Source organism: Vanessa cardui, chromosome 19 (genome assembly GCF_905220365.1).
Source record: "Vanessa cardui chromosome 19, ilVanCard2.1, whole genome shotgun sequence".
Classification (NCBI taxonomy): Eukaryota; Metazoa; Arthropoda; class Insecta; order Lepidoptera; family Nymphalidae; genus Vanessa; species Vanessa cardui.
Genome location: NC_061141.1, coordinates 5,846,542 through 5,868,356, shown reverse-complemented (window position 1 = coordinate 5,868,356; position 21,815 = coordinate 5,846,542). Strand labels below are relative to the sequence as shown.

Sequence of the window (21,815 nt, the reverse complement as noted above, 5' to 3'; positions counted from 1 at the left end):
AAATTTTCCATAGATCAATCAATAATAATATGATAATTATGTAAGTCGCAATCAGGTCATACGATACGATTATTAATGACCATAATTAATACATTCTTAATCATCAATAGCGTAATAAAGTAGTCAAATATTGATATAGATTACACAGGAATTTATTACATAACATTCAACAACAACAACAACAACAACAGCCTGTAAATTCCCACTGCTGGGCTAAAGGCCTCATCTCCCTTTGAGGAGAAGGTTTGGAACATATTCCACCAGGTTGTTCCAATGCGGGTTGGTGGAATACACATGTGGCAGAATTTCATAGAAATTTGTCACATGCAGGTTTCCTCACGATGTTTTCCTTCACCGCTGAGAACGAGATGAATTATACAGACAAATTAAGCACAGGAATCAGCGGTGCTTGCCTGGGTTTGAACCCGCAATCATCGGCTAAGATGCACGCGTTCTAACCACTGGGCCATCTCGACACATAACATTCATTTAATTGTAAAATTTAATAACTCACCTCGAGAGCCTCCTGAGCTGTATGGAGGTAATCTCTCAGCATCGCCTCTTGAATGCTCAGCCATTCTAACCTCGGGTCTTCCAGCTGCGTCACCTCTGAAAACACACAAAAATATATTTCAATAATATTAGAAACTATTTCGAATTTTAGATTATTAATGGTTGTAGATTTAAGTAAGGCGATTTAGATAGTGATGTATGCGATGTCATCGATTCATTTAATCTTTTGAAAGCCACGTTATTTCTATTCCATTCGACTTGAAATATCATAATGTCGTTGATCTAACTTATTCGTTTATGATTTATATCGTTCTTTTTTATTTAAATCAATTAAATATAATTATTGCATTATATATCTGCTTATAGAACAAATAATTAACTCTTTAATTCAATACATTTTTTTAATTCAAAGTAAATTTATATAAATAATTCTTGATATTGAGAAGCCGAAAGCAACATAGTCATAGTTTTAGAAACCACAAATGGACATGCCGACACATTGTAAAGAAGACTTAAGTATCTTAAAACGTACATAACATAATGTTGCACTCAATAGGTATTAACTTAAACGCGTAACAGTCGCTACTTATAATCAATACTTATATCATAATGAATTATAATACGATCGTTTGTATATACTTAGAAACTAATAATAAATAAAATAAAATGAAACACATGATAGAAGGCTTCGGTCGGGTGCAAATTTTATACTAAATGTATTACAAAGAATTCGTTTATATACGACATCACATTAAAAACCTCTAAAATGATCAGTTTCTTTACCATATTGTCCATATTATGTACAAAAACCTTCTTCTCGAATCTATTAAAAGAAACCGCATTCAAATCCGTTGCGTAGTTTTAAAGATTTAAGCATACATGATGATATAGGGACAGAGAAAGCGACTTTATTTTATACTATGTAGTGATACTATAAAATACGAGTACAATGTAGGTTTTGGAATCCAACTTGCGAAATGTGTGAATTCCTTTATATAAAAAAAATGACAATAGGTATGTTATAACACGTCAACGGAGCGTTAATAACACGTATTATGTTCAAATAATTTCACTATCGCGATCACATGATCGTTAAAAGTTATCGGCATGAATAAGCGTTTGAGTTTTACGCATTTCCAACATAACATTTCCTAATAGTCCGATAAAATAACTCATCGATAATTAATATAAAAATTTTAATATATCGCAATGATACACGTATCAAATTCTCTTTTAAAAGATATATTTTATTGACACATTACGTATTATGTTTCAAAATACACAAGAAATATTTGTAACAGATAAATATCAGAGCAATTAGAATTTTTTTATATAGTTTCTTGGTATGTGAGTTGGGTAATTATTATAATATAAACGTATTATACAAATGATAGACGTGAAACTGCTTAAATATATAGCTCTCCCTTTCTCTCTAAATATCATCATATCTTTCTTCTCGTTCATGTAACTAGCCAAAACTACCCAAATGTGTACTACAAGATTATTGTAAATTTCAGTTTTATCAACGTTATTTTCCATACGTTTGGCGAAGTCATCGGTTCAACGATGTAACATCTGCTTCATGTTCGGATAAATTGAAAAATTCAGTAACACTAGAAGTACAGTATGAGTGTCTAGGACAAAAAAACAGTACACGGTACACAAGTTAACTTAGATGCTTTTGTTAATCCCACCCCTGTACTGTCTTCGGTCATCAAAATTGCCACCTAAATTATGAGAGTATGAAAATAGAGAGTGATAGTTACAAGTAATTAACGTTTTACGACTAAGACACGATATAACCTCTTCAACAATTTGTATCTGTCATTAGTTATATTTATTGTTCGCAAGCTCATAACTAGTAATAAAAGACCAACTTTATGTAATACACACACATATTATTGTTATGTGTGCAAGGAGGTTGATATCAAAAGTTTTCACTACTGATCAACGCAATAATTAAAAAAAAAACTGACATATTCAGATGAAATGTTGCCAGTATTTTATTATAAAGTTTATATCGCCTATGTTAATTAAATTATAATAAATAAATTCCATTAATATTTTATTATACGGATTGATATACGATCTTCGTATCGGTATCGCCGTAAAAGTATTACCCAATCGATACGACCGGCTACTGAACAATAATGACAGATATCACGCTTCATGGACTTATATTGTTAGGGTTATTTCACACTGGAAAGAAAACAAGAAGAATTCGTACTGATATATTATTAAAGGTAGAAAAGTTTGTTTGAACGCATTCATTTCTAGAATAATCGAACGAATTTGAAATTTATTAACTTTGTATAGGACCAAAAGGAAAGCTAAAACGACTTAACGCAACGGCACACAATATCAGAGCAAAAACGTTTATCGTGGAAACCATACAGACGAATATGGAATTATTAAAGTTATATCACAACAAAAGCTCTTGGTCTATCCGAAAACACTCGAAACTCGCCGCAGAAAACTATTATGAAATATCAGAAATCAATATGATATGCAATATTGAGTGTAAAGATTATAAAACTTAAGGGATACACGAGTCAAAATTTCGTATCGCCGCAAGTAGATTTACAACATTTCAATACTGAGATACGAGGCAAGTACAGAATAGCATTACAGTATAAATTTTATTCAAGTAGGCTCTTGCATGTACTTTCGAATAGTCATTAAACAAGACAAATGGGTTAAATCATTAAATGTAAAACTAGAAACGGTCCGTAAAGAAGATTCTACATAGAAGATTCAAAAGAACATGTAATTTAAATAAGGATATTATTAGATTCAAAACGTCGTAGGTTTTATTTAAATTGACACATGAAAACGTCACATGATAACAGACACAAAGAAATATCATAATTACATGAATCGGCCTGTTCTTATTCATCAAACACAATAAGTATTAATGACTCGTTCGCAACAAGCTTAGTTTAGATCAATCAGATTTTGTTGCAATAAAACATAAATAAAAATATAAAAATTATTATGGAATATGCATTGCAAAACAGTGGAATTTGAAACAAAACTAAAAATAATACGAGGTCTCAATATCCTTACACCAAAATTAAAAAATCATTGAAGTAGTATTTATGCTATGCAAACCTACTTCCGAGACAAAAATATAAAAACGTAATGACATTTAAAGTTTCAAAATAAAACATTAAAACAAGAAATTCGAACCAATAAAACAGCATATTTTCGGTAACTTATTCATATACTATTAATATGAGCGAAATAATATAAAACGATAATTTTTACAATCGACGACATATCTCAACATGTTTGTCTACATATTTGAACACTGTTTGCGTAGATAAAAAAATAACGTAACAAAACAGAACATACATAGAAGTAACGAACGGAAGTCAAGTATGACAAAACAAATACAAAATAATTTTGAACAGAACTTCAATATTAAAAAAAAAACAAAATTTTCGTATATATATATATAATAATTTCGTATTATCGAAATCAGAAAACATATGATTGATAAAAAATATACAATCAGCATTGTATTGACACTTAAAAGAGGCAAATTAATTCGCTGTCATTGATAAAAAAAAAAAGTTCAGACATATGATACACAGCGAAACGTCAACAGTAATAAAAATCAGTCATGGAATAATACTTGCATACCAAACCCATTCTCCATCCGCGTGTCATCCAAAGTGCGCGGACGATCTTTCAATTATTATGCTCAATTCTCAACACAAGGCCGGGGCTAACTGATTGCCACTCAAATCAGATTAGAGACAATGGCAATTGAATATCTACCATCAAAAGCGGTCACGGAATTTATAGAAATACAATATGACGATGAGATAACGAGATATTTAAGCGCTTCAGATGATCGAATAGCTGGAAAAGGATTTACCGCGATAAAATAGCTTGTTGATAAATTTCCAACTAAAGCGTAAATTGCTAACATCGTTATAATAAGGCCAATGAATGCCTTTTGAATTTCATAGACATAAATATTGATGTCATTAAAGTTGGCTTCAGGAATTTAGTACTGTTAAGTATTAAATATATAAAATTATCATTATTTTAAATCATTATACAACTACTGTAATTACCTATAATTACTCGGTGCTAGGGCTTATCATATATTCTAACGACAAACAGCTATACTTGGTATGCTTGCGGTCTGGTTTGAAGGGCGAGTTTGCCCGTGTATATAACTTGGTTCCAACGTTGGTTGTGCATTGGTGATGTAAGGATTAAACATTTATTATATCACTAATCGTTGGTCACCAAACCGTTACTAAAAGAGATAATAATAAGGAACAAACAAATGAATCACCTTATTCTAATAGTAAAGAATTTAATTCGCCGAGCAAACTTCCGTTACTCGCTAATAAATGCAAGTTGACTCATCGTTGCTAATGACAAGGATGCAAATTAATTAATTGCTAAAACAAAATGTCACAAGAAGATATCGTTAGTCTTCCAATAATATAAATCAACGGTTTATACATATGTGATTTCTTAAGTGATTATCATAGATTTCGAAACATAACTCACTTGATGGTAGGTATTTGTGTAAGCCCGTCTGGGTAGGTACCACCCACTATTCAGTTATTCTACCACCAAGTAACAGTACTCAGTATTGTTGTGTTCTGGTTTGAAGGGTGAGTGAGCCAGTGTAACTACAGGCATAACATCTTAGTTCCCAAGGTTGGTGGCACAGTGACGATGTAAGGAATAGTTAATATTTCGTACAGCTTCATTGTCTATGGGTGATGTAACCACTTACCACCAGGTGACCCAAATGCTAGTCCGTCAACCAATACCATAAAATAAAAAAAACTAAACGAAACAATATTGTTACTATATCACTATTCACTAATAACACAAAGTTCGTTAACTAGTATACACATTGTATCACTAAGAACGTTGTGTAACGCTTCATTTATTTAAGGTATATATAAATTATGGAAATCAGATCAATGTTGCTACAATGTAGACTTCAAAATGTTTCTGAGATATTGCTCGCCTTTGCCTTGCCAATTATAGATGCAAATATTGATAAAATGCTTTTGTATGACTTTACTAAGACTCACTTACGACTACGACTAACTACATCGTCTGAACTGGTGTAGCAGACTACTTAGAAACCGGCAGTCTATATAAAGTTTTTTTTTTTTGTAAAGAAAGTTACAACTATTAGACAAGTTTTGGCGTAAGTAATCATTTCAATCAAAGCACGTAAAATTGTCGGTGTTGTAGAGGTGTTGTTGTATGTATCAACTGGAAGAATTAAATAAAACCTTTTTACACATAATATTAAATAAAACCTTTTTAAAAATGCCTTTCGTCTGTCGGTATACAAAAGAATTTCATTTGTTTTAAATTTCAAATTAAATCGTGTCAATAACGCACGAACTATTAAATTATTCTAAACAAATAGTCCTAACCATAAAACAAACAATAAATTACAGTGATATCAAAGTAATGCCGAACGTGAGAAGCATTATATTTAACAGTATCGAACATTGAGCTTTGTATTTGGAAATGTTATCAAATACGACCACACACATAACAAATCACTAAAAAAAACGCATATGTATTTCGTATAGCGATAAAATATCAATTTTAGTATGAGTTCTTCAATTTGGAATGATCGTTAAAATTAGGTTGACCCATTTTGTTAACATGTAAAGTGATCAACTTGTGACCTGATTCAAATAGGTACCTATGTGTTAATTGAACGTAATGAGTAACGAGATACATATAAAATGCATTAAAAATATGTATATTAACGGTTTATGAAGGTTCGTTTAAATGTAAAGTAAGAACCTGTAAATTTCCCACTTCTGGGCTAAGGCCTCCTCTCCCTTCGAGGAGAAAGTGTGAAACACATTCCACCACGCTGTTCCAATGTGGATTGGTGGAATGCAAGTGTGGCAGAATTTCAATGACATTAGACACATGTAGGTTTCCTCACGATGTTTTCCTTCACCACCAAGCACGAGATAAATTGTAAACATAAAATAAGCACATATATATGTATATAGTGGTGCTTGTCTGGGTTTGAACCCGAAATCATCGATTAAGATGCACGCGTTCTAACAACTGGGTTCGTTTAAATCACGTAAAAATAAAAGCTAGAAAGATGCAACACATAAATATTGCAAGCGTATGCAGAAAATAGGTAAGGGGAGATCGCATAGCGCGATAGCAAACCATGAGGCTGTAAACTAAGTATGCAAAACGGAGAAGGCATAAATAGGAATTTACGTTCACACACTTGCCACAGCCGAGCTCATATATTTTACAATATTGAGAGTTTTAAAATTTTATTGAGTCAGCTGCTAATTTACATACATATGATGAAGAAATAGATTTTAAATTTGCTTCACAAATATAAATGTCAAATACTCGTGTTTCATCCGTCGAGTTAATTCAGAGCGATCGCATAAAATATTTTAATGTACAAAACGAAATTCCAATCAATACAATATACATTTGCATAAGAATCATTCAGACGATTTTATTACTTTGTTTACAAATATAACCCAATTGTCTTGTGTTATGTGTTGATTGAAATAAAATTATAAAAATGCGTACTCATCGTAAAATATGTAGATGCTAGGTATAAGGTCACAAATGAATGCTAGATTTTTTAATTCCATGAAATTCCAATCCCATTAAATCTAAAAACAATGTCATCAAAATCATTGCATTTTTTTCAAATACCTTTTCCTTCATTAGTATATTAATAATAATTATTGAAAATGCAATAAATCTCTATGGAGTATTTAATTCATTCTCAAGTCAAGTCATTATTAATTAATTATCTTTTAATACTCCAGGAGCAGTACAGTAACGAAGCGTCCAAAGAGGTATTATTTGTAAGAGTACTATCAAGATATAATCTGAATGCTAGGAGAATTAAGTATAAAGCTTATTACAGTCAAGAATTTATGCAAAAAAATTGCTCCGGGCAAAATGGGCTAACTATAAGATAGGGTCTCATAATTACACTAACGAGTACTTGCATTAAGGTAAGTAATGAGCCATCACTGGTTCTTAAAATAGTAAAATCTTGTATAGAATCTTAATAGAACATATATTACAAGTAATACTGTTTACTTATTCAATTGATTATTTAATTAAAATAATTAGTTTACATTTATGGCAAGTTTTTAATCACAACTTCGTAAGTAGATTGTAGTAAGTAGATATGAATTTATACTAAATCAAAGTAAGAATAGCTATTTAGAAGATAAGGTATACTAATTAAACAAAAAAATGAAACTGGACCAAATCAAGGCGTTCCTTTTACAGCCTTTTTATGAATTAAAATTAGTACCTATAACAATACTTACATATCAATATTTTTTACAAGTTTCTTTATTTTTCCATTTTCTTTTTCAATTTTTTGGACATAAAATATTTATTTGGATTAAAAACAATTAATAATAACTGTGAGATTTGTAAACTTAAAAGGAAATCAATTAGGTGTTATATGGGACATAATGCAATATTAAGCAACAAGCGAATATCACCATGAAAATGATGACTGCAGTGGAACATTTCCTACTTCTAGAAGATTCATAATCTAATATATGATAAATATTGTAGCGGTCATATTAAGCTGGTCGTCGATTTCGACCAAGGCGGTTTTTATCAAAAGAGACTAACCATCTTCTTGGAACATACTAAGGTACACAAGGGTAGTCGCAAATATTAATTGCACTCTCTTTAATCATATTTGCATCATGAAATGGCATATAAGACAGAATAGGAAAGACTTCAGATGCTGATCGGACTTTACGTGATATCAGAGGCACGGAAGAGTAAGCTCTGTCAATTTCCAGACTCCCAAGTTACAACTGACAATTCTCTTAACCAATTTATTGTTTCGACTTGAAGATTGAAAGCAAGACCTAGGTCTGAGGTCATAAACTACTCACTACACCAACAAGATAGTCAGTAATTGTAGCCTAGTAAGTGTTTATTATGGAAGCTACCTAGGAATTAAAATAATTGACAAATGGTTGACAAACTTACAAAATAAACGTCACATTATATGAAAGTAATCTATTATTTACAATTTAATTTACGATTGTGTTAATGAATTATAAAAATACATCCTTAGTAGCGTTAACATAAAAAAGTACAATTATTATTACAACAAATAACATAATGTACCGTTAACATAATAAATATAACTAAATTGTAAAGTAAAAACGACGATAAAAATACTATCTATAGATACAGAACTAGAACAAAATCATGACAATGATTATGCAAGAGATATTATTTATGAATCATCAATAGAACATTTTAAATAAAGATACAAAAGATCAAACGTCACGATTAAATAAAAAATAATAATTAAAGATGATAAAATTAAAAATGTAAAACATATAAAACTAAGTAAGAATTCCATAGCGCTTTAAAGGTAAGCAAAAATAGAAAAGATAACGCCTGACCCGGACCTCTTCAAGGCAGGCGTGTCCCGTTACTCAATTGGTATTTTTGCTACTATCGTAAATCTTAGCGAAATGAAATCAACGGCGTGTACGTGTTTCCGGATCACACTTTTATTAACGATTATAGAAACATAATATAAATACCTCATATAAGTGCATTGCTATGATTTATGGAAAGAGTACTTTGACGAAAGAGCTAAGGAGAAAGGTATTTGGTACCGTACGATCCAGCCTCATCCATGCAGATATCCTTGGATTGAGAATAGTAACATGAATTTTAATGAAACGAAATTAATTCTGCGGCTTCGGTCTGGGCACATCCCATGCAATAAGTTTGCATTTCTGATGCGGAAATCAACTTCTCCGAACTGCTCAACGTGTAATGTACCTGATGATCTTTTGCACGTATTGATGGAATGTGCTCAGAACGAATCTCTTAGAACTAGACTTAATTTAGATATAAGGTCTGTTGGACAATGCAATGTCATTCTGTCAGATCCGACGTCAAATCTCGCAAAAATGTTGTCCAAATTAAGTATTAGATCTGTGATTAATTAAGGTAGTTTTAAGTTTAATATATTATATTTTGTAAACTCCTATGAATTCTCAACCAGGGCGGCATGTTCGCTTATGCGAAAAAGCCCTTTTTTTTAGAATAAAAAAAAAAAAAAAATACCTCATATAAATACCTTATTCAGATAACATTTTAAATTTAGTTTTGCTATGGTACCTACTCAAAAGGAACTGATTAGGTTTTCGAATAAATAATTTAAGTCGATCCCTATATGCCCGAGAATAAGACTATGCTAAATGTAATCTGGTTAGCTGTTCGTTTGCTGACTATACAACGAATCCAAATGAAATTTGCGCACACGCATGTACCAGTCTAAATTATGAGAGTAGTGCTCTCAGCGACAACACCGTAAATAAGGGCTCAATTTACGCCAACATGTTTCGATTTAAAATCTTAAGTGAAATCACCATTCTGTTTACTAATTATAAATTATATCACATACGTACTAGTATATCTTTTGATTCTAGTTGTGCTGCGAATAATAAATAATGGGTCTTTCTTTAATTTTTAATTATATATGTTTAGTAGATAGAAATATATTGTTTAGTGACAGACTGACAGTGAATATAATACAGAGTTCTTTTTTTGAATTCTTGATATATTCTTCTTTGTACACATGTAATATATAATTGGTAGAAAAGTGCATTTTTGGTTGGTCGTTTTGAGGGGATTACACCATAGAGGCAGTTTAAAATTAACTATAATCTTGTCAAATAACAATACAATTCTAATAGAGAATTACTTGAAGAATTATGTACGAATCAAAAAATATTTTACTACATCTTGATATAAGGTACCAAAAACAAAAACCTATTGGATGGTTTTTTACAAAAATCCAGTAAATGGTTAAAAAGATCCTCAGATTATAAATAATGCAAAAAAATGCGCGTGCGTTTCGCGCGAAATGTTGTGTGAGACCGTTATCCAGTGAATACTATATTAGAAATTGTATCAAGCTTATTAAGCCAAGAATCTGAACCAATGATACCAGAGGAACTTTATTTATTTTTGTAACATACACAATTCCTCTATCAGTTTATCAAGATTTACCCGACAACTTGGGATCTGCTGATAAATAGGTAAGATTAATTATCTTCATTTTGCTTAGTTTTTCTGAGACGTTTAGTTCTCCTAATTCACCTGCTCAGGTTAAGCAAGGCGTAATTGTTCTTTATTGACATATTCTGATTAATAATGTTGAATATGAGTTTTTGCCAGTTCTTCTCAGTAGAATCTACTTTTCGAAATGGTGGTAGGTTTACATACAATCCAACAGTCTAAAATGACAATACAACTGTGATTTCATGAATATTTACGTGCCAACGTGAATAACTATTAATTTACTTAATTTTATTTTTTTATTCAGATATCACACATTCGTTTATTTCAGTTATTTTTATGATAATTTTTATTTAATTTCTTAAATAACCAATGAAACTATTTGCAGTAAATATGGAAAAAAATGTGAATGTTATTTTGACGCTGTGGACGGATAATGTACATTGAAAGTAACATTCGAAAGTACAGTCATATTATTACATAAATCGTAACGCTATAGTACGACATATACATATATAAATATAATATATGTTATATATTACTCATACAAAACACCTGTCATTCAAGATGTGTGCAACCAAACCAGTCAGTTTTTTTTTCTTTAATTTTGCATAATTAGAACAGATTTCACAAACAACATACGACTGTTATGTACTCGCCTTTATTTTTATTAGTATGAGTTTTATTTATATACATATTATAAAAAGTGGAATAATTTTAATCCTAAAATATCATTTGTTTTTAATTTGTTTATTTTCAAAAGTATAACTAAATGGCACCCTAACTTGTATGAATACAGCATGTTGTCAAAACAATTCATATGTTCGATAATGGCAGTATAATACTTTGCTTTCAGCCATTCTCAAAGAAGACTATACACTGTAGTTATTACAATGCACAAGTATGAACAAACATAGAGGCACTTTATACTCGAAGCTGCTGATATGAATATATTGACCGAAAAATCCAATAATATAATTCTAATTCGCCTTCTTATTTTAATTTTGGACCTCGTGGTCTACCTTATAAATTAGACACTGGACCAATGGGCAGCAACAATTAACATAATATAACAGAGTAACATAACGCCATCTGTTGTTGCAAGGACTTAACTAAACACTTGACTAAGTACTGAGTTCAGGGTGAGGCTTCTAAAATTCTATAAGCTAGACATAAATCAAACTGTTCCATAATTCATACGGAATAACTAAAGCACCAAAGTCCTTCATAAGCGTCGAACATTTTTCACTCGACATACTGAATAATCCAAAAGACATAAATAAGACTCGTTGCACCCGATAGACTTCTTGTTGTTACAGAGTTAAGAGTACACTGTAAACAGGCGACTTACTTTTATTTATAACGTCCACGATATCGTTTTAATCGTACGAACGAAATTAATCATATCAAAAATATTTAAAAATTCTTCGTCGAAATTATACATGTAATTTATTCGCTGGTGAGCTTAAGATAATTATCAAGGTTAAAGTCAGCGTCGAGTTTACAGTCACTTGTCCACTAGGCGTCCAGTTTTGCGCAATCTTAATTTTCAACTCCTGACATTCTTTACTATTACATATATATTTCAGAAAATATCGTGTATTAGATGGAACTATATATGTAACTTAGCAGAAAATTTGTAAAACAATCCTTTGGGTAACAATGTAATAATGTACTTTGCTTTCGCTAATAGAAATACTAAACTTTCCAAACTTCCCAAGTTTGGCCCATCCCTACTTCCTCGATCGGTATATCAACCATTCAAGGAAATAAAGATTCTTAAGAAAGTAAATGAGAAGATTTAAAGGGAAGTGGCAATAAAAATGATACTCACGATTGACATGATTGATGTAATATGGACCGATCTGAGGATCGTATGCCTCCTCCCATCCCAGAGGCAACTCATTGCCGATGCAGTCCGCGAATGTTTGAGGCTTTGTGTATCTGAAACAATGATTATTTCTTGTCACTACTGAGAATCATTCAATTGAAACGATACGAAGAGAACTCGTTTGGTGTACGATTAACTCGGATTTTATGCAACAAAATTTCTTCCAAATGAAAATGTACAATACAGTTTTACATAACTCCTACCATAAAAAGTATACGTAATCAACGACCAAAACAAAACATCGCAACGTGTTTTTCTCTTAAACAAACTTATGAATTATATGCTATAACACTCTTACATATTTTGTCTGTAGTTTGACTTGAATATTTCTACCGAAAAAATTATATATGTCTTAGAGAGAAAGATTTCCCATGAATCAAATTTGAAATATGATAACTTCCCACGAAATCAAGGGGCGAACCTATTAAAACTGCTCCTACTACTATCATTAAAGCAAAATAAAAATAACGAGCACCGAAATTATTTCCAGCTTAAGCCGGCTAATTTTGACTAGTTAAATAATTATATACACTAAGCGCAGTAGCGTCCGTACTTGTGTGTTTTTGTATAACGTATTTGATTTCCGTACGTTTTGATCATCCTTCCAAGTACCAGTTTTTCTGAGGTAAAAAAGTACCCCGGTATAAATTCATTATACCGTCTACATTATCGCAAATTACTTCATCTTTTATAATGTAAAACAGTTTAATATCGATATTACTTCATTATTTTAATTGCAAATTAAAGATAATATCCGCACAACATGTGAATCTCATTTAACCTGTGAATGCATGAATAAATCATCAACATATAAAACCATTTATGTGTCTAAAACAAACAAGCAATTTCGCAGCTATAGAAAGCTGGAGGTGTATTCTTGCAGCGATAAATTAAAGGGCGTTCTTGAACTACAAGTATGTGGTCTAGCTAGGTGCAGATAATAGCAAGAGCAATTAATGATAGCCGGTACTGGATGCCCGGGAGCGTGCTGGGCGTGGTGTGCAGGCGCCAGTAACTTGCTCTACTTGATACAAGTTTCAAGAATGATTCAACGGCGGGTTTAAAAAGTGAACTTCGACTACTGTATGACGAAATAAATCAATCCATTTAACGGTCTCTAAATTCGACGTTTTTTACGGCGATCTCGAATTATTTTGAATCCCCGGTTATTTGGGATAATTTTTTTCATGTCCGTTGAAATTGTTACAATATCGTGACAGTTGTGTTCCATTTATTGTTATATACAGTGAAGAGTTTCAATAATAAAGTGTCGCCTTTAATACACCTAAAATTACTTAAAATTAATGATAAATTGCTTTTAAAATTTAGAACCTCTGAGTATAGTTATTAACTACTAATACATAATAGTATTATAACGTTATTTTTAAATATATATATATGTATGAAGCAGAAGAGCATCGTGCTATACGTTGACCAACTTAATCCATACTCGGCAAATCTTCAATGGAAATTCGTAACTCCTTCCGAGCAGCTACCGAAAGCTCGGCGTCCATTACATTACAGAGCGCTCTTATCGGAGCGAGGGTATAGAGGGCGCGTGCGTATGCGCATCCATTGCATCGTGTAGAAAGAGACAACCGAATTCTTTACGTAAGAGTAAAAGAGATGGTAGCATCTTACAATGTTGCCGTGTCGTGGTAGAACGGCAAAACCAGTCCTGTCAGCGGGACATCAAGACGAGTCGCGTTCTTGGAAACGGTGACCCGTGTCACGGAATCCCTAATCGCACACATACAAAGCTCTTACACAGACATACATTTTCGTATACTATTCTCAACCGATCGGAACCAAATTTTGACACATATTTTGAACGCACATTATAATCTATAAATTAGTTCAAGTACCTATGTTTTGCTTTTAATTATTTTGCTTTCATTTTTATTATGTTTATGGGTTCATTTAAACTCATATTTAAATTATTTTTCTTTTGCCATCAAAATATTGTAATATCGATATTTTGTATCTTAACAAAAATGTATTCAAATAAGTGAAATATAGAGTTTGATACAGAAGATATTCTACAAATTACTATAGATCAGTTTCTTAAAGAGTCTTTTACATATACATCGATAGAAATATCCATTAACTTTTACGACTGTAAGTTGTAAAAAGCACAAACATTAAAGCTTAAATCAATAAAATATTTAACTGTTATTGCATTTAAATATATTTCCTGTTAATATAATATACAATTTCAATAAAAAAAAAATAAAAGCAAAGGAAAGTAGGTTTACTTCTGTTAGTTGAAGTCTCAGTCTTTGGAATATGACGCGAAGAAGGCCAATGTACGGACACAATCCGCAAATAGAAGCGAAACTTGCTACCAGCTTTGGATTATTAACCAAGAATTTATATACATTTCATACATACTCCCTTAAATAAAAATATTTGTTATGTAAAAAATAATTTTAAGAGAACAGTGGAAAACAAACACTTAATAATTCACTGAGACGTAAAATAATATCAATAATACGAATAATTCTTTCGACAATAAAAAACGGTAAAAGCTTGTAAATTTCCCATTGCTAGGCACAGACCTTCCCTTCTATAAATAAGATAAGGAATCGCACAAAACGTAATGTACCTCTATTCATATATTCAGCATCATATTAGCCAGCACAAAAATATCAAATCATCTATTACCAAATCCTGGATTACGACAAAACTTGGATCCCGTCTGGTCGAAGGCGGTGCCACGCTGTCTCACACATATCGAACGACCGACAGACGGACACTCACACCTACTTATATTCTATTAATATCCGTTCGGGAAATATTTTAATCCGCATAGCTCGGTTAATGCAATATGCATTCGACTTCTTAAAAAATCACATCTTAATTTGATTCCAGAATCTTTGTAAACTTTGGCACGGCTTAAAAACGATATTATAATTATATTACGTCATACGCTTATTAATGGCAATGTGTATTCTGCTGACATCTAAACAAAACACAGAGACAGGAATATTAGACTTTCCGTTCCGAAAAAGGAAGCGTGTTAGGGGTCAACGTGATTTCCTCTCGCATTCCAAATCGCTGACACAAACCGAACAGCGCAGTTATAATCAAATTAAACACAAGTTGCAATCAGTTCGACGAAGCATGCCAACCGGATGATCAAATACGTGGTTATAAAAATACGTATTTGAACCGAAGCGTACATTAAAGTAACCACACAGTTATAAACATTCTTAACGGCTTACGTCATGACCGATCACTGAATTTATACCCCAAATTGACACAGCACTCGCTCGAAAGCTGTATTATGCTGTGCGATGGTATGCGTGATGGCAGTTAATGTATTGTTATGACGTCATACGTTATTCGATCATTGACAAACGACATTCCAAAGTCAAGTGAGAACAAATGTGTGGCGTTGACTTGAAACACACGTCGTTTTAATTTATCAAGGTCTTAAGCTTTGGGGCTGCTAGATTAAAATAATATAATCCTTTCAATGAATTGTATTAAAGCCGAGCGTAAGCTAGCTTTAAGTTTACTTAACATTCCACTATTAATTGAATTAGTAATTTATAACGTTAAGAGCTATCTAAAGTGACGGACAGACGGGCAGTAGATTACATAAACATTGCATCGAATATATAAGGTTTCTGCCTGAATCACGATGCATTCCAGGCGGCTTTGTCACGGTGGCAGCGGACGCATGCGACACAATGTGCATCACGATTTTTACAAATTTTGATCGTCAATATAAAGCAAAATAGGAAATAAACCAGACTTGTCTGTTAGAGTAAAACACTGATCCTGGCTTCTAGAAGTAACTACAGAATATATATAAAACCAGTCAATCAGATATAATTCGTAACAAAATATGTATTTTTTTCATTGTTCCATCTAAGCCTGCACCTAAAAGTAACAATTGCGCGCTGATATTAATATGACAAGTGAAATTAATACCACGATATGCCATTCAACACTATAGCCGCATTGAAATATTGAGCCTTTCAAAAAGAGGGTCTTAGTTCAAACACAAATGCTTCTAATAGCTGATAACAATGTTTATCCACACCATCACGACTCTACAAATGATACTTTCTCAGCAATAGAAAGTTAAACATTAGGTTTGGTATTAAGTCGTTCCATTCATGTGGCAATGTTATTAGAGCAACGGTAGGGACCGGAAAGAATAGTTAAACATAAACTAAACAACAAGATAACAGTATCCATCGAATGAATGGAACCCAATGAATGTCAATGTTTGTCGAGGAACGAAATTCCTGGTGTCCATTGTTTGGCAAATTATAATCAGTATCTAGAGAATGTTTTCCTTGTCACCTTATAATCCGTTTCGTACGTCCAATATAATTTTAATATTAAGACAATGATATACGTTATTATCTGTTATAATTAAATGCTAAGCATTGCGAGCTTCTTTACCAATATTTAAGGCTTAAATAAAATCCAGCTTTACCACTATCATCTTATCGTACAGGTGTTTGCATACCAATACGATTACAATCTTGGTACCTACACAATTTTAACACTACAATCTCAAATACCGAAGTACATTTATGGAACAAGGTAGACATTAGAATGTTATCCAGTTATGGTCGCATATTTCGCCCACGTTGAAATACATCGATGATTTATTCAAAACTAAGGATTAGAATAATAATTATTGACCTATTGCTTTGACTTGTTACTCCAAAATAGGAAAAATCAATTTTTATTTAAATAACTATGATGATAATAAAGTATAAGTATACCAAGCGAAATTAAATTTATTGTTTTGTTGTTTTTGATATTCTCATTTTTAATTATGTATATCTTTTGTATCGTGAGGAAAAAACAAAAAGCCTCTTAGACGTACATAGACAAACTACCATAAAATATACTATATCCATCTTCTATATTAACCATTAGACATTTACTTAATTAGGTACATTAATTGCTTTCCAATCAAAAATAACGTTTCCGACACCAGTGCACAAATTAGTTTAATTTTTATTAGACCTCCTTAAGGCTTCGCATAGGAAATGTAACTTTAAGACTATTCCATTAAAGACGAAAGTCAAATGAAGTATGTAGCGACGAAAATTAAAGAGGAAACGAGTATAGGCAACATTCTTCACTTGACCAAGTTTGTTCGGCCTCTACAACTCTAAGCTTATGCAAATTAAGTAAATAAGTTTTATGGTCTCTATCGCTCTAAGATTTATCGCAGCTTGATGTTTTGGTGAAACCTAGTACGAAAACATGCAAAAATTCCGTCATAAAACCCAGACGTCATCAAACATTACTTTTCTTATATTTTGATCGTGAATCTTTAATTGGTTGTAAATAAAGCATATTTTTCATGATTGCGTTTGTATTCGAAGAGCAAACGTAATAAATACTAATGAAAGATATATAGCAGGTAAATAATAAATAGCCATGTGACGATAAATAGATAACAGAGGAATGTTTCGTTTGATTACAAACGGTAGTGGTGTAGCATTATTATCGAATAATTGCAGATAAATCTAAAATGTGAGTAATTATATAGTCATTAACATTAAACGTCATATTTTTTATTCAACCCAATAAAATCCATCGAATATTAAAAATAAACTTGATTCTTATCGAACTGTACTCAAATACAAAACGTCAGACGATCGATTACGTACATAACATTTGGTAACACATTCTTTAGCAAGCATAACTTTTTTATCTATTCGCATTCCGAGGCTCAATGAGAATTTGCGTGCATTCATAAACATAAAAATAAATTGGCAGATACAGTGACAAAGTTGATGTACGTCTGAGTAAAAAACCGCCAAGGACATCTTTATCTGAGAGGTATGCCTAGAGTAAATATTGCTGTACAATATACTTCGCATTCGCTTGCCGCACCCTGCGGACCAGTTATTTGCTCAACGTTCACTAGTTACCTATTCAATTACAAACTATCCATCAAAAATAATTTCAGTAACGGAACAGTGGTTCGGTATGTTAATTAGTTAAATTCAGACAGATGAAACAATCGAGAAGTGAGAATTTTAAATTACATAGCGATCGGGCTCCCATTCGATTAGAGTCAAGAAACGCTGTAAAACGCCCAGCCCCTTAAGCGTTACGGTTGAAGGCGCGCGTGGTGCGTGGGAAGTACCCACAAGATGCTTTACACATACTTGGGTTACACAATCTACGAGACAGCTATATTACAATAATATAAGTAATACTTATAAAATATGAATCAATCGAGAAACGAGTTGCGAATCCGAACATAAACAGAATATTATTTCATCAATTTAAAACTCAAGTGGACTCCTGATAAATATTAAATAAGCAAATCTTATAGCTCATGAACATGTAAATTTGTATTGATACATTCCATCGCTGTAAGGACTCTGATTCCCACATGTTATAATGTACGTAGAATACGCATAGGTATTCAAAGCGAATTTCACCCGTACCATAGAATTATGCATTAAACTTGTATGCAAGTATGCGAGTCGAACAAAGTATTGAGTGAAAATGCACTCGAGTGATATAATTAAAATAATAGACGGCAAATATCACGTATGCATTCCCACTGGGTTGGAAATCGACAGTATCATTGTCTTCCCAGTTTCCTAGCTGAACAATACAATGGGCGGTTTTTCCTCAATTTAAATGCGTAGCATTTGTACACTAGTGTTTTTATTCCAGCTTGGAAGATCATTCTAGCTTCGTTTATATTACGCACTAAAACCGCAAAATGCTATTTGCACGTAACTTTTAAATACTTATGTATTAAAAGTCTTTTATTCGGTGTGATTAAATTACTTAATGACTGCGATCAGTCCAGAGACAATTTGTGGGCTTGGACTCTTTCTTAATTAGCACTTTTATGTTTAGGTTCTCTTAAATGGTTAATATCATCAAATGCACTGGAGACATGGCAGTTATTTTTAGCATTAATAAATTGGCTTAGTGACTCGGTTTATTGTGTGCGTTTTACAGTACTTGTTGCTAGTAGAACGACGTCAACGATACCTACTTAGGTCTGTATTAATTTATAGTCATAATAAAAAATATGTAATATAGTAGTTTCCACTATACCTCTTAACTTACAATATAATATGAAAACGAGTATATTCGTTAACATCAATTTTGAGCTGTCTATTGTTAACTGTGTACCATGAGAAACTAAATTTGGATATTTTGATATGGGTCCTATTTTATTTCCTATATTTTGAATAAGAAATCATAAGATCAATAAATTTAATGTTATATGTTGACATTATATGTCTCTGTCACATTGTGTGTCGCAGTGAGAAGCGTTAATTTAGTTCATTCAAATGCTTAAATTATTTATTATTACTCTCAAAGCTTCAAAATTTTGCTTGTATGCAATATTTTTGACCCTATTGTAATTTTACAGTAGTCGCGACGATCCTATTTATTTCACGTATAGAAGAATAACAAGTAGACGTGTTTACCGTAATGCTGGTTAATGCTTAACCTCCTGACAAGATGCCACTATTATTTATAGCTATTTTTACATTGCTATCAATTCATCAATTCATTTTAACAGTGACATGTACGCATTTTAAAGTGCAGGTGGAGTTTTAAGGTCAACTTTTTAAGACAATGCTGCAGGTGCCGGTTTAACTATGGTAAATAGATACGGCTAGACATGATCGGTATTTAATAGGGATGTGTTGTGGAGCACCTGCACTTGGATGAGGTGGTGCGATGGTAGAGCGGCAATGCGCGGGGCGCGAGGGGGGCCGTGCGCCGCTTTAGAAAGGCGCGACCATCGCCGCAGGCCCGGGCCGCATTCTACGGCCTGTCATTCACACCGTACAACTTGCCTATGCATTGCATACCGTCTCCCACCGAGCTCTCCACGCATCGCGCTCTACGTACACACGCGCACCTTACGAAACAGTTGAGCGCACCATCAAGACAACAGGCTCGCATTCAAGCTCAATACAAATGCTTCGTCGAATTATTTCTGCGCCAGTTCAGCGCCTAACATTACTATGAACCAGTTCTGTGGCCTCATTACTCGCGTTCCATCGCCACTCACGAAATAATCAGACCCCTTACCAAAATGAGACAGACCAAACAACTCGCATTCCAAAGGATAACAATATGATAACCATAATTTGTGTTTAGGTCATTTGTTGTTAGTCAATTGTGGAATGTCGTGTGAAATCGAGACAGTTGCACATATTTTCCGATAGACAGCGACAGCATCGCGGCGAGAATAGTTTGTTTTTCACGATTTATTCTATTTTAAAAATATGTTTACTTTTTGTTACGCGCTCATAATGAAGATCATAACATGCACTTTTAAACGCACAGTCCACAGTTCATAAATTCAATTAGAAAACACTATAAATCGCATTGGAATGTGAAGTTTTGACATGGGGCTCTTACGGGTTAACACTTCTCTTCGGAAAACTTACCTGTCTCGCGGGTCGATCCACGTCGTTTTTCTATTGTTGTGGTCGATGAAATACAATTTTCCATCAAAGTCCCTCGCATAATCCCATCCGTCGGGCAAGGGTATCTCACCGTTTCGTCTCCTTGGCATATTTCACTGATTAAATCCATTCAAACGAATAACGAAGCACACTCGCGAACTAGCTACACGGCCATGTTGAATACCTCATTACGAGGAGTGACGTCACGCGGGATCGGCCAATGGCGGCGAAGGGCCCCCACGATGGAATGCGGCGCGTACGCGAGCGCGAACACAGAGTTCCGCACGTCACTCGACCGACACTAACGTTACACGCGACCGCTCTACGCGAACCCGCGTCGCTGACTGAGGCGCGCGGACTCGCCGCCACGTTATCACCGTTCATGATAATATCCTCAAGCACCTACTGTCTAAATGCATTCCTTCTGACCACAATGTTTACATTACATGCGATGCCCTGGCACACACAACGATGATCTAGTACCTACTGACTAAGCTTTGTATACCGCAATACTGCAAAATAAACATATATGTAGGCAAAAAGTAAGTAGGTACATATCCATTCAATCTATTTACGATTCCTCTGTACGTACCTACTTATAGCTGTATGGGTATGGCGCGCATTCCACAGCGTATGTAGACATACATACATTACAGATAGCTACGTATCTGACTATATTAGATCGTGATACTTTAGAACCGTCGTCGTCGAGTTTGTGAAGTCAATTTGCATTTGCATACATTCGATCTGTTGCTGTTACAGCTTGGATTAGATGACGTTGGTGTATAATGGAATACATTAAACTTTCAGGGCTTTATTATACTCATAGGAGAGATATAATAGTTACTTCACTACGAAGTCGCCATACAATATTATGTGTCTATATTATT

General features: G+C 33.1%; 1 protein-coding gene across 1 annotated transcript in view; it reads right to left on the bottom strand.

Moving 5' to 3' along the window:
• The window catches only part of LOC124537790 (protein kibra), a 66,803-nt gene extending 45,455 nt beyond the window's left edge, over window positions 1–21,348 (bottom strand). Inside the window, exons 1-3 of the mRNA XM_047114695.1 lie at window positions 20,908–21,348; window positions 12,431–12,540; window positions 515–609 (exon numbers count right to left, since the gene is read on the bottom strand). Coding sequence (XP_046970651.1) covers window positions 515–609; window positions 12,431–12,540; window positions 20,908–21,035 — 333 coding nt within the window. The 5' untranslated portion in view covers window positions 21,036–21,348. The remainder of the gene's footprint in view (window positions 1–514; window positions 610–12,430; window positions 12,541–20,907) is intronic.
• Window positions 21,349–21,815: the final 467 nt, after the last annotated feature.